The 11,498-nt window shown below is 41.6% G+C and overlaps 2 protein-coding genes across 2 annotated transcripts; both read left to right on the top strand.

Annotated features, from left to right (window-relative positions):
- Positions 1-982, top strand: LOC128402746 (olfactory receptor 5V1-like). Its single transcript, XM_053367110.1, has one exon. The coding sequence runs from the start codon at positions 1-3 to the stop codon at positions 931-933; it is 933 nt and encodes a 310-aa protein (XP_053223085.1). The 3' UTR covers positions 934-982.
- Positions 983-5,207: 4,225 nt separating this feature from the next.
- On the top strand, positions 5,208-6,143 carry LOC128402738 (olfactory receptor 5V1-like). The gene has a single exon (XM_053367098.1). The coding sequence runs from the start codon at positions 5,208-5,210 to the stop codon at positions 6,141-6,143; it is 936 nt and encodes a 311-aa protein (XP_053223073.1).
- The last annotated feature ends 5,355 nt before the right edge of the window (positions 6,144-11,498 follow it).

Raw genomic sequence — 11,498 nt, 5'->3', positions numbered from 1 at the left:
ATGGAGAAAACCAATATCACAGAAACAAGAGATTTTTCCTTCACAGAGCTGTCTGATCTCCCAGAAGTGCGAATCTTCCTCTTTGTAGCAATTCTGCTGATTTACTTGATCACTCTGGCAGGAAATGGGGCAATTCTCACAGCAATAGCAACAGATAGTCACCTCCAGACTCCCATGTACTTCTTCATCACCAACCTGTCTTTCCTGGATGTCCTTTGCCCTACAGTGACAGTGCCAAAGATGCTCCAGATCTTTATGTCGGAGAACAAGACAATATCATTTATTGGCTGTGTATTACAACTCTTCTTTCTGATTTATGCCGTGGGCACCGAAGTCTTCTTGCTCTCAGTGATGGCATATGACCGCTACGTGGCTATCTGCAGTCCCTTACACTACACAAACATCATGACCAAAAGGCGGTGTGTTCAGCTGGCTGCTGGGACCTTGCTAACCGGCTTCATCAATTCCATGATTCATACCTCATTGACCTTTACATTATCCTTCTGTGAGCCCTTTAAAATTAACCAATATTACTGTGATATCCCACCACTAATGGCTGCCTCTTGCTCCTCTACCTACCTCCCTGAACTGGTTGCTCTCCTTGTGGCTGGCATTTTAGGAGGTGGTGCTTTCCTGGTCACTCTGATATCTTATGTCTATATAATCTCTACTATCTTGCGCATGCAGTCCGCTGAGGGAAGGCGCAAAGCCTTTTCTACCTGTGGTTCCCACCTGACTGTAGTTTTCCTGTTTTATGGGACCACCATTGCCACCTATGTTCGCCCCACCTACAGCTATTCGCCCAAACAGGACAGAATTGTTTCCATGTTGTATGGGATTGTTACTCCTATGCTAAACCCTATGATATACAGTCTGAGGAATAAGGATGTTAAGAGGGCCTTGGTCAAAGCATTTCGCTTGAAATTATTTTAATGAAATTATTGGGTTCATTCCATTTGTCCTTGATTACTGTCCTTCAAATATGTTGTACTTCTGAGCTAAAAGTCACTACAATATTCCTTCCTTCCTTCCTTCCTTCCTTCCTTCCTTCCTTCCTTCCTTCCTTCTTATGAGCCTGTACTGGGAGACAATCATTTAATGACCTGTTATGAAGTACCATATTTACTGAAATCTAATGCGCACTTCTTGGGGGCCAAATTATGTTTCGAAAATAAAGGTGTGCATTAGATTCTATGGCGCATTAGATTTGAGTAAGTACCGTATGCAGTTTGGACACAAGTCTGCAATTCTCACATGCAATCTGACACTCAAATTTTCCTAGATACTCATTTGAAAACATGGGTATGGTGAAGGAAGGCAGAGAAAGAGGATGTTGGCTCAAGGGGTGAAAGTTCTTTTAGAACCAGGGTGGGTGGGTGACTAGACTTGTTTGCTTGCAGAAGAGAAACAGAGATATTCACAGGAATTAGGGGGCGTTCAAGAGTGGGGTTCTGAGAAGGTTTTAAGGCAAAAATAACAAGAATGCAGGTTAGAGACTTTGGACAGTCACCCTTTTGCAATGGGAGGGTATGGATAGTGAGGAAAGGGGGAATTGAGATTTTAGGGTGAGACAACAGACAAGGAAGAGAACACGTTTCCCCAAGAGAAGGGGACTTCATGGGGCTTCAAAGCAGAAGGCAGGGGAAGGAGAGGGAGGGGTGGACTTGAGAGAGTTTAATGCATTTCCTGATTCTGCAAGGTTGAGGTCTGTTGGGGTTGATGGTGGTGACATGGCAATCTCCTCAGCATAGGAATGAAGGGAAGCCAAGGGTAAAATGCAAGGTGTGTGAGTGTGTTGTTCCAGAAGAAATTTTCTTCAACAGAGACAAACAAAGTTTCTTGGGTGACCATGGATTCCTAGATAGTTAGGTGAAAAGCATCAGTTCTTATGTTTGAGTTGGGCTTGGAGATTAATAAAAAAGCAAAGAGTGTAAACTCATGACAAAGGTTAGTACTTAAGGCTAAGAAAGGCTCCTTAAAGATAAAGGGACCCCTGACCATTAGGTCCAGTCGCGGACGACTCTGGGGTTACGGCGCTCATCTCTCTTTATTGGCCGAGGGAGCTGGCGTACAGCTTCCAGGTCATGTGGCCAGTATGACTAAGCCGATTCTGGCGAACCAGAGCAGCGCACGGAAACGCCGCTTACCTTCCCGCCAGAGCGGTACCTATTTATCTACTTGCACTTTGACGTGCTTTCGAACTGCTAGGTTGGCAGGAGCAGGGACCGAGCAACTGGAGCTCACCCTGTTGCGGGGATTCGAACAGCCGACCTTCTGATCGGCAAGTCCTAAGCTCTGTGGCTTAACCCACAGCGCCACCCGCGTCCCAAGAAAGGCTCCTTAGCCCTCATCAACTGTCATGAATGAGCCAGCCCCCAGGGAAAGTTTGCAGCCAGCTCCCAGTGAAGGAAGTAACCAGGAAGAGAGAGGGAGAGTTAACTGCAAGACAGGATGATTATAGCCGAAAGTCAACTTCCCTGCCCTTAGGAATTTCAACTGATAGCAGAATTGCAGAGAGTCAGCTGGCAGCTTGCCAGTGCACTAGTGAAGGACAAAATGCAGGGGCTAGAAATGAAAGCAGCTCAGAGTGCGTGAAGGACCACGGTAGTACTGTTTCAGAGAATGAGGAAGGGGTGGGAGCTGACCCCCGTAGTCCAAGGTCCAGGGGCATAAGGGGGGTCTGCAAGACAGAATACATCACAAGAAGAAGTTTGGCTGTTTCTGGTCTCGCCGGAAACACCCTCCTTAGAAGGGACATCTTTGATTTATAGATAAACAGCTGGGATCGCCGCTTCAGTGAACTCTGTTTTTGCAATAAATCTTCTAGTTAATTAACTACACTCATTTTTTATCAACACTCCCTGACATCTACACATATTGAAGGCATTGGCATGTTGAAGTTGATATTGATTTTGCTGACTAATGCATCTTCCGTCTGTGTGTTGATAACAGGAAGATAATCCTGGCAAGCTATTTGAGATACCATCTTCTTTCTCCCTATTTGTGACTTTCTAATAGCTGGATAGTTAACAGCGCAAACCACCATTTCTAGATTCTTCTGGGTGGCCTCGCAAATGGAAGATAACAGGAATGCAAGATGCAGTTTATAAAAAAAGCCTTTTAAACCAGGTTTGGTCCCAAGTAAATCTGCTGCCCTTGAACTTCATAGAAATCAATGAGATTTTATGGTTAAATAAAGTTTGCTTGAGTTCTCCAGAACATAGGACGAACATTTTTTCTCTCTGGATCAGGAGCATGGGCAGGGAGGGGCAGCTGCCCCCCCATCAATAAAAATCAATAAAATTATTTAGCTAACTGAGGTTCTGTCCCCCAAGAAAAGCCTGGCCCACCCAAAACAAAAATCCTGGCTAAGCCCATGATGAAGACCATTGTATTCCTTTTGGCCAAAAGAGCTTTTGCGCGTATGAGTCTTCAAGTCAGGAACTGCAGTATTCCTTTGAGACCTTTGTCCAAATGTAGCCACTTTCTCTTGGTGCCATTTCCTCTCATGGCAGATGTAGTGTTTTTTAAACTTTACTTCAGAAAACATATGCCAGCATTTCTCTTGACTCCACTTGTTTTTTTTTAATATTCTTGCTTGATAATGAGATTTCAAGGTTAAAGTAAATTCCATTGAGTTCACCAGAACTTGGGCACAACTCATCTTCCATGGATCAGGGCCATTGCATATAAAATACCTTTTGGCCAAATGAATTTGCACACTTCTGAGACTTCAACTCAGGGACTGCCAGATTCCTCAGAGACTTTTGTCCCAATATAGACACTTTGTCGCAATACCATTCACCCATACTGCTGTGCCAAAGGAAAAATAATATGGTACTTTGCTCCTTTGACTCAAGTCAGAGGTATTGTTTATTTAATTTTAGTTCAGAAGAGGCATGACATCATTCTCCTGATGAGACATAAATTCTTCACATTGCCCTCTCTTACTGTGGAAAGACTCTTACTTACAAGGAAAGCAAGGAAGGCAAGTAGATGCTTTATTGTACTGGCAGACTTAGGCAGTCAAACATTTTAGGTAGGTAGTGCTATTTTTTAGTGATAGGCATACTGTATTCATTCAAAGAGCTGAAGATCAGACATCAGAACTCATGATATCACTGGGTGATGGGCAACTTTCCATGTCACAATCTTGAATCCCTTATCAGTAAAAAGGGACTTTATACTGTAGCTTTCGGTTTTGCAGTAGAAATACTATATCATCTTCACAATATACATTGTTGTGATGACTTAATTTTTAAATCCATTTAGTTTTCAACTCTGTATTAAAAGCCATTCCATTGATTTAAAATTCAGTTGTGGGAATGTATAAGGTAGGTTCAGTTACTGTTTATAACAATTATTGTATGTCTGCAATACACTGGTATCATTATGTAAATTTCCAACCCATTTATTTCTATTAAACATTGACAGATTTGGCAAATAACTCTCTTACCCTAAAAAGGTCTGGTATTAAGAGGAAGTGAAATTTTGGAGGGTAGTGTTGTTAGATGATACTATACCTGTTTTATTGATCTTGGGATTTTCCTCTTTCATCATGCATTTTAATGAAAAATTAATGACATTTTTAAATGAAAAATATTTTGAAAAATCTTATTTTGTCAGTTGAAAATAGCTGATGAAAAAGCTGGAATATTTTGTATCTGGTTTTATAAAGTTTAACATTAGAAAACAAATGGACATTGACTGGATTAATATATTTTAATAGCAAATTCATGCTATCTTGATGTAGCCCAAAGGGAACCATGCACACCAGGAAAAGGTATAATCTGATGTAGGAAACCCTGACATTTGCAGAAGAGGACAACATCTTTAGGTGGGATGTTTTAGGTGGAGGGAAACTGTCAAACTCAGCATGCCATGACATGCTGTCTCACTGTGGAAAGGAGTGAATAAAACACTGTGGGTGGACATTGCAACATTATGTTGCAGGTCAAACTTGTAGTTTTAAGAAAGACAACAAATGTCTGAAAATTGAGGGAGCCTAGCCCCCTTAAAACTGATACCAAGGGGACCGAGGTGCCTATGATCCCCTAGACGTGGGGCGTTGGCACCCTGCTTCCTGACTGGCTGTCTTATTAATAACAGAACTACCCTTAGGTTACAAACTGAATGATCCCTGCTCTTGCTCTTGTAACAAATCTGCTTTATTTTCTCCGTACTTTAGATATGCAATTTGAGTGGCAATGGAGAAAGCCAATATCACAAAAACAAGAGATTTTTACTTCACAGAGCTGTCTGATCTCCCAGAAGTGCGAATCTTCCTCTTTGTAGCAATTCTGCTGATTTACTTGATCACTCTGGCAGGGAATGGCTCAATCCTCATGGCAATAGCGACGGATGTTCACCTCCAGACTCCCATGTACTTCTTCATCAGCAACCTGTCTTTTCTGGATGTCCTTTGTCCAACTGTCACTGTGCCCAAGATGCTCCAGGTCTTCTTGTCAGAGGACAAGTCAATATCATTTGTTGGCTGTGCATTACAACTCTTCTTTCTGATTGATGCTGTGGGCACTGAAATTTTATTACTCTCAGTGATGGCGTATGACCGCTACGTGGCTATCTGCAGTCCCTTGCACTACACAAACATCATGACAAAATGGCGGTGTGTTCAGCTGGCTGCAGGGACCTGGCTAACTGGCTTCATCAGTTCCATGATTCATACTTCATTGACCTCTACATTATCCTTCTGTGAGCCCTATAAAATTCATCAATATTACTGTGATATCCCACCGTTAATGGCTGCCTCTTGCTCCTCTACCTACCTCCCAGAACTGGCTGCTCTCCTTGTGGGTGGCATTTTAGGAGGTGGTGCATTCCTGGTCACTCTGATATCTTACATCTATATCATCTCTACTATCCTGCACATGCAGTCTGCTGAGGGAAGGCGCAAAGCCTTTTCCACCTGTGGTTCCCACTTGACTGTAGTTTTCCTGTTTTATGGGACCACCATTGCCACCTATGTTCGCCCCACCTCCAGCTATTCACCCAAACAGGACAGAATTATTTCCATGTTGTATGGGATTGTTACTCCTATGCTAAACCCTATGATCTACAGCCTGAGGAACAAAGACGTTAAGAGAGCCTTGGTCAAAGCCCTCAGCCTTAAAATATTTTCATGAAAGGGTTAGGTTCTGTCTTTCCTATCCTTTAATACTCTCAGAATATGTTGGACTTCTGAGCACATTTTTGACTAATACTTGATTGATCCTTTGAGAGGGAAAGCAAATTAAGTCTTGATATCAGCCCTGGTCCAGATTTTTCTCAGTTTCCACAGGACATATTTTAAGGGAGTAGAATACACAGCCTTTAAAAGGGTTTATCCTGGGTATTTAAACTGTTGTTTTCATAAAGATTATAAGTCTAAAGCCATGACTGTTTTTGGTGTTCAAATTAGTTTTCATTGAAGATTCCATGGGGTTAGTTGTACATTTGTGGGTTCACACTAGTTCACAGTCTTACACCTGGAGTAACAACAGCAGCAACAGCAGCAACAACAACAGGCCTTAATATTTGTGAGTACCGATGGTTCAAACTCCTTGCATCAAGGAATTCTGGAATCAGGAGCTTCAACCTGTCTTCACGTAGTGCCTGAGAGTAAGTCCACCTGAATGCAGTGGGAGTTACTTCTGAGTCTAAACATTTTATAAAAGATATTTGCTCCAATTCTTCCTTTGTTTATCTTTTACTCTCACTATATGTAATTCCCCCTGGCACTGTAGCCCCTATGCTGTAACTCATCTGCATCTAGACTGTATGCTCCTTGACTCAGCAACCCTCTTGCTCATGTTTCTCTGAAAAGTGTCATGTATCCATCCTAACAGAGTTATAAAAGTATACCTAAACAACTCAATCTTCTTAATACAAATTGATAATGTTTGCAGATGATATTATTCTGTTCATCACAAAACCTCACAGTTCTGTTCCAATATTACTGCAAACCATAGATGTTTTTGGCAATATCTGTGGATATACTATAACCTGGTCCAAATTGGAGTTGATGTTAATAGGAAATAACCTTTTTGGTTCAACCGTTTAAACAATACTAATTTTGTATTTGCATAGACAACATTAAATAAAACATGTTTTTTCATTGTCCTATATTGAAATATTTTTGGCAGAAGGTAACTGAAACTATCAGAACTGTATGGAAAACCTTACATTTACAGAGCAAAATATCCTTTTGAATTATATACACAGCACATGGAACCTTACAAAGGGACAATATGAGTGGGCTCTTCGTGCCCTTACCACAGCAAAAAGACTGATTAATTGGAAAAATAAAAATGTGGCTCCCTTCTACAGGGATTGAAGACTTCCACAAACTCACAGTATATGAACAACTTGCATATAAACGCAGACTTGCCATGGACAAATTTAATGATATTTGGAGTCCATTCTTACAAATACTGTAATAGGTTAAGATCTGGTGAAGTACAATACAGTGCTACCTCTACTTACGAGCACCTCTGGTTACATATCATTCGGGATATGCAAACTTGTGGCTGTCATTTTAGGAGGTGGTGCTTTCTTGGTTACACTGATCTCTTATGTCTATATCATCTCTACTATCTTGTGCATGCGCTCTGCTGAGGGAAGGCGCAAAGCCTTTTCTACCTGTGGTTCCCACCTGACTGTGGTTTTCCTGTTTTATGGGACCACCATTGCCACCTATGTTTGCCCCACCTCCAGCTATTCACCCAAACGAGACAGAATTGTTTCTATGTTGTATGGGGTCGTTACTCCCATGCTAAACCCTATGATCTACAATCTGAGGAATAAGGATGTTAAGAGGGCCTTGGTCAAAGCATTTCACCTCCAAACATTTTCATGAAGTGGCTAAATTCTCTTTTTTCTGTCCTTCAATACTCTCATAATATGTTTGGCTTCTAATCACATTCTTGACTAATATTCGACTGATCCATTGAAAGGAAATAAAATCTGGTTGATATCCTCCTCAGTTTCCACAGGACATCTTTTAAAGAGAATAATACATGGCCTTTTGTTTTGATATAGGGTAAAGTTTTGACACCATGACTGTTTTTGCTGCTCTGATTTGTTTGCATTGAAGCTTGAGTGGGTTAATTGTGCATTTGTGGGTTCACACTAGAGCACAACATTACATCTGGGGTAACAGCAGCAGCAGCAACAACAACAACAGGCTCCACTATTTGTGAGTACTGATGGTTCAAGCTCCTTGCAACAAGAATGTTTGGATTCAGGAGCTTCAACCTGTCCACACTAACTGTAGCAGCCTTGCCTGAGAGTAATTACACATGAACACAGTTGGAGTTACTCCTGAGGGTTGCAGTGTAAACATGCATAAAAAGCATTTGCTCCATTTCTTCCTTTGTTTCTCTTTTACTCTCACTTTATCTAATCCCTTCTGCTATTGTAGCCCCTGTCCCACAACCCACTAGCCTCTAGATTGTACGTTCCTTGAGGCGGTATCTCTCTTGCTTATGTTTCTCTGTAAAATGTGTCTTCTAACAGAGTTATAAAAGTATATTTAAACAGCTCCATCTTCTTCTCCCACACACACAAAATGGGAAGACATTGCTCTTGGAAAAACTATGAACAACTATGTATATTTTAAAAGTGAAGTTGTTGTTGTTGTTATTTATAAAATTTGTTACCAACTTGCCACCAAACAAGCAGACAGGAACCCTCTCACATTAAAACCAGGAGGAAAAGGAAATACATTGACAACATACCACCCACTTCTAAATGGCCACCAATAGTTAAAGACCAAAGGCCAGGTTATAGAGGAAATTTTTGCCTGGTAGCTCATGCTTTGCTTGCACATGATCCCAGGTTCAATCCTGGCACCTCTAAGTAGGCATTTGGAAAATATCCTGCCTGAAACCAGCTGCTGCCAGTCAGTGTACCTATTACTGAACAAGACGAGTCAGTGGCATAGCTCAGTGGAAGGTTGTTTTCCATGTACCTATCATTTTAATTCTTTTTAACGATGATAACCAATGCCTCTCTTTATATTTCTGTCGAGATGTGAAGCAAGTAACTTGTGGCAGCACCATGTTTATATCTCCCCACCCCCAGGTACATCTGGTGACATAGGTGTCTACTTTTCAGCACCACTTTGTCAGGTTTCTGTAGAGACTTGACTTGATGTGACTAGCTGTAAATTGCTGGTATTCCATCTGATGTACTATATAGGTTGTAATTTTATATGTGAATGTTTTGCTTTTGTTTTAATGGAATTCATGTTTTATGTTGTAAGCTGTCCTGGTATCATTAATAGAACGATAGCCAGACTAGAAATTGAAATCATAATATTAAAAACGCTAAACACTCTCCATGTTACTCAAAAAACTTCCTTGAATCACGGAATCACTAAATTAAGTCTTCTTGAATTTGCTATAACTTTGGGAGAACTCAGCTACCCTGAATCAGGGTCATAGGATTCAAAACACATTTGGGCCAAATAAGTTTTCTCACTTGCAACTTCAAGTCAGGAACAGCAAGATGCCCCAGAGACACTTGTCCCAATGTAGACACTTCACCTTAATGCCAGCTCTCCCCATGGCAAAAGTGGGAGTGGAGGGGGAGAAGGCTTTCCCCTTTTGCCAAATGGCAGTGGCAATATTTCTTATATTATACTTCAGAAGATGTACATTTCTCTTGACTCCACTTAAGTTCTTCACATTGCCCTCTCCTACTGTGGTACTACAGATTGCAAGGAAAGCAAGAAAGGTAAGTGGGTGAATTTCATTATACTGGCAATCTTAGGCAGTCAAACATTTTAGGTCTGTAGTGCTGTTGGTTGTTTTTTTTTAAAAAAATTGATTAATGTTGTATTCATTCAGTGTGCTAAAGATCAAAGATCAGAACTCACTGAGACATCAGTTGATAATGTTGGGCAGGTTTCCATTTCATAATTAAAAGTCCCCTATCTGTATAATGGAAATGTTGGTGGGAATGTATAGATATATGGTAGGTTTAGTAAATGTTAGTAGCTTTGAATATATTGTTGTCATTACCCGAGATTTAAATCTATTTGTGAGAATGTATACTATAGGTTTAGTGACGGCAGTCCAAAAGTGATAGTATCTTTGGCATATACAGTGGAACCTCATTTTTTGAGTGTCTCAGAAGCCGAATGTTTCGGAACCCGAATGCCAAAAACCCAGAAGTAAATGCTTCTATTTTCAAACACGCCTTGGAAGTTGAATGGCTTCCACTGCGTGTTCTTCAATTTTCTCAATGGAAATTGCTGACAGCCCATTGAGCCTCGGTTGTCGAACGTTTCAGAAGTTGAACGGTCTTCTGGAATGGATTACGTTCGACAACTGAGGTTCCACTGTATCAGCTGATGTAGGAATCCTTGAATTTTGCAGAACTGGGCAGCATCTTCAGGGCAAAAAGCTTTAGGAGGAGGGTAACCATCAAACAGCCTGCTCAGTGAGCATGAAATGCTAACTTGCTGTCTGGGGTAAGGTGGAGATAGAAAGGAGTGAATAGAATGCTATGGCTGGACATTGCAACATTGTGTTGCAGGTCAAACTAGTATATTTGATAAAGTTAATAAATATAGCTGTTAAATGCTAAAAGCAAGATGCGGTGCAATATATATATATTAGAATCATACAATTGTAGAGTTGAAAAGGTCCCCAATAGTCATCTTGTCCAAACCCCTGCAATTTAGGAATATCTTTCAGGGTTTGGTACTAATGTATTCCGGGACGCGGGTGGCGCTGTGGGTAAAACCTCAGCGCCTAGGACTTGCCGATCGTATGGTCGGCGGTTCGAATCCCCGCGGCGGGGTGAGCTCCCATCGTTCGGTCCCAGCTCCTGCCTACCTAGCAGTTCAAAAGCACTCTTAAGTGCAAGTAGATAAATAGGTACCGCTTTATAGCGGGAAGGTAAACGGCGTTTCCGTGTCTCCGGACAGCGCTGGCCCCCGGCCTCTTAAGTGAGATGGGCGCACAACCCTAGAGTCGGACACGACTGGCCCGTATGGGCAGGGGTACCTTTACCTTACCTTACTAATGTATTACCCATCATTCCAGTGGTCTCTAAAATTTTGAACAGAATAATTTACATTACATAGTATATGATACAGTTTATATTATTAAACTATTATTTTCATCAAGTCTGCATTCCTATGCCATAGAATTGTGCAGATCTTCCTCTCCATGATCAGAGAAAGAGAGATATTTCACTGGAGAGGGATCAGGGAGGTCTCCCTTCAGAAGCATACCCTCCAACATTTCTCCGATGAAGACAGGCATCCTAAGGAAAAGCGGGACATTCTGGGATCCAATCAGAAACCGGGGGCGGCTTCTGTAAATCTGGGAATGTCTCTGGAAAATAGGGACACTTGGAGGGTCTGCAGAAACAGTGGCAAGATCTCTTGCTATTGCTGTTGGTGCTCTGAAAGTGGTGAGGGAACAAATGGGGCCTTCTGGGGTTTTACTGGGGGTGGGTAAGGGGTGGTTTCAGATCCCCTGCATCCA

The sequence above is a fragment of the Podarcis raffonei genome, chromosome 1 (genome assembly GCF_027172205.1).
Source record: "Podarcis raffonei isolate rPodRaf1 chromosome 1, rPodRaf1.pri, whole genome shotgun sequence".
NCBI classification, from domain to species: domain Eukaryota; kingdom Metazoa; phylum Chordata; class Lepidosauria; order Squamata; family Lacertidae; genus Podarcis; species Podarcis raffonei.
The sequence above is the reverse complement of the archived record's forward strand: the minus strand, read 5'-3'. Positions and strand labels throughout refer to the sequence as shown.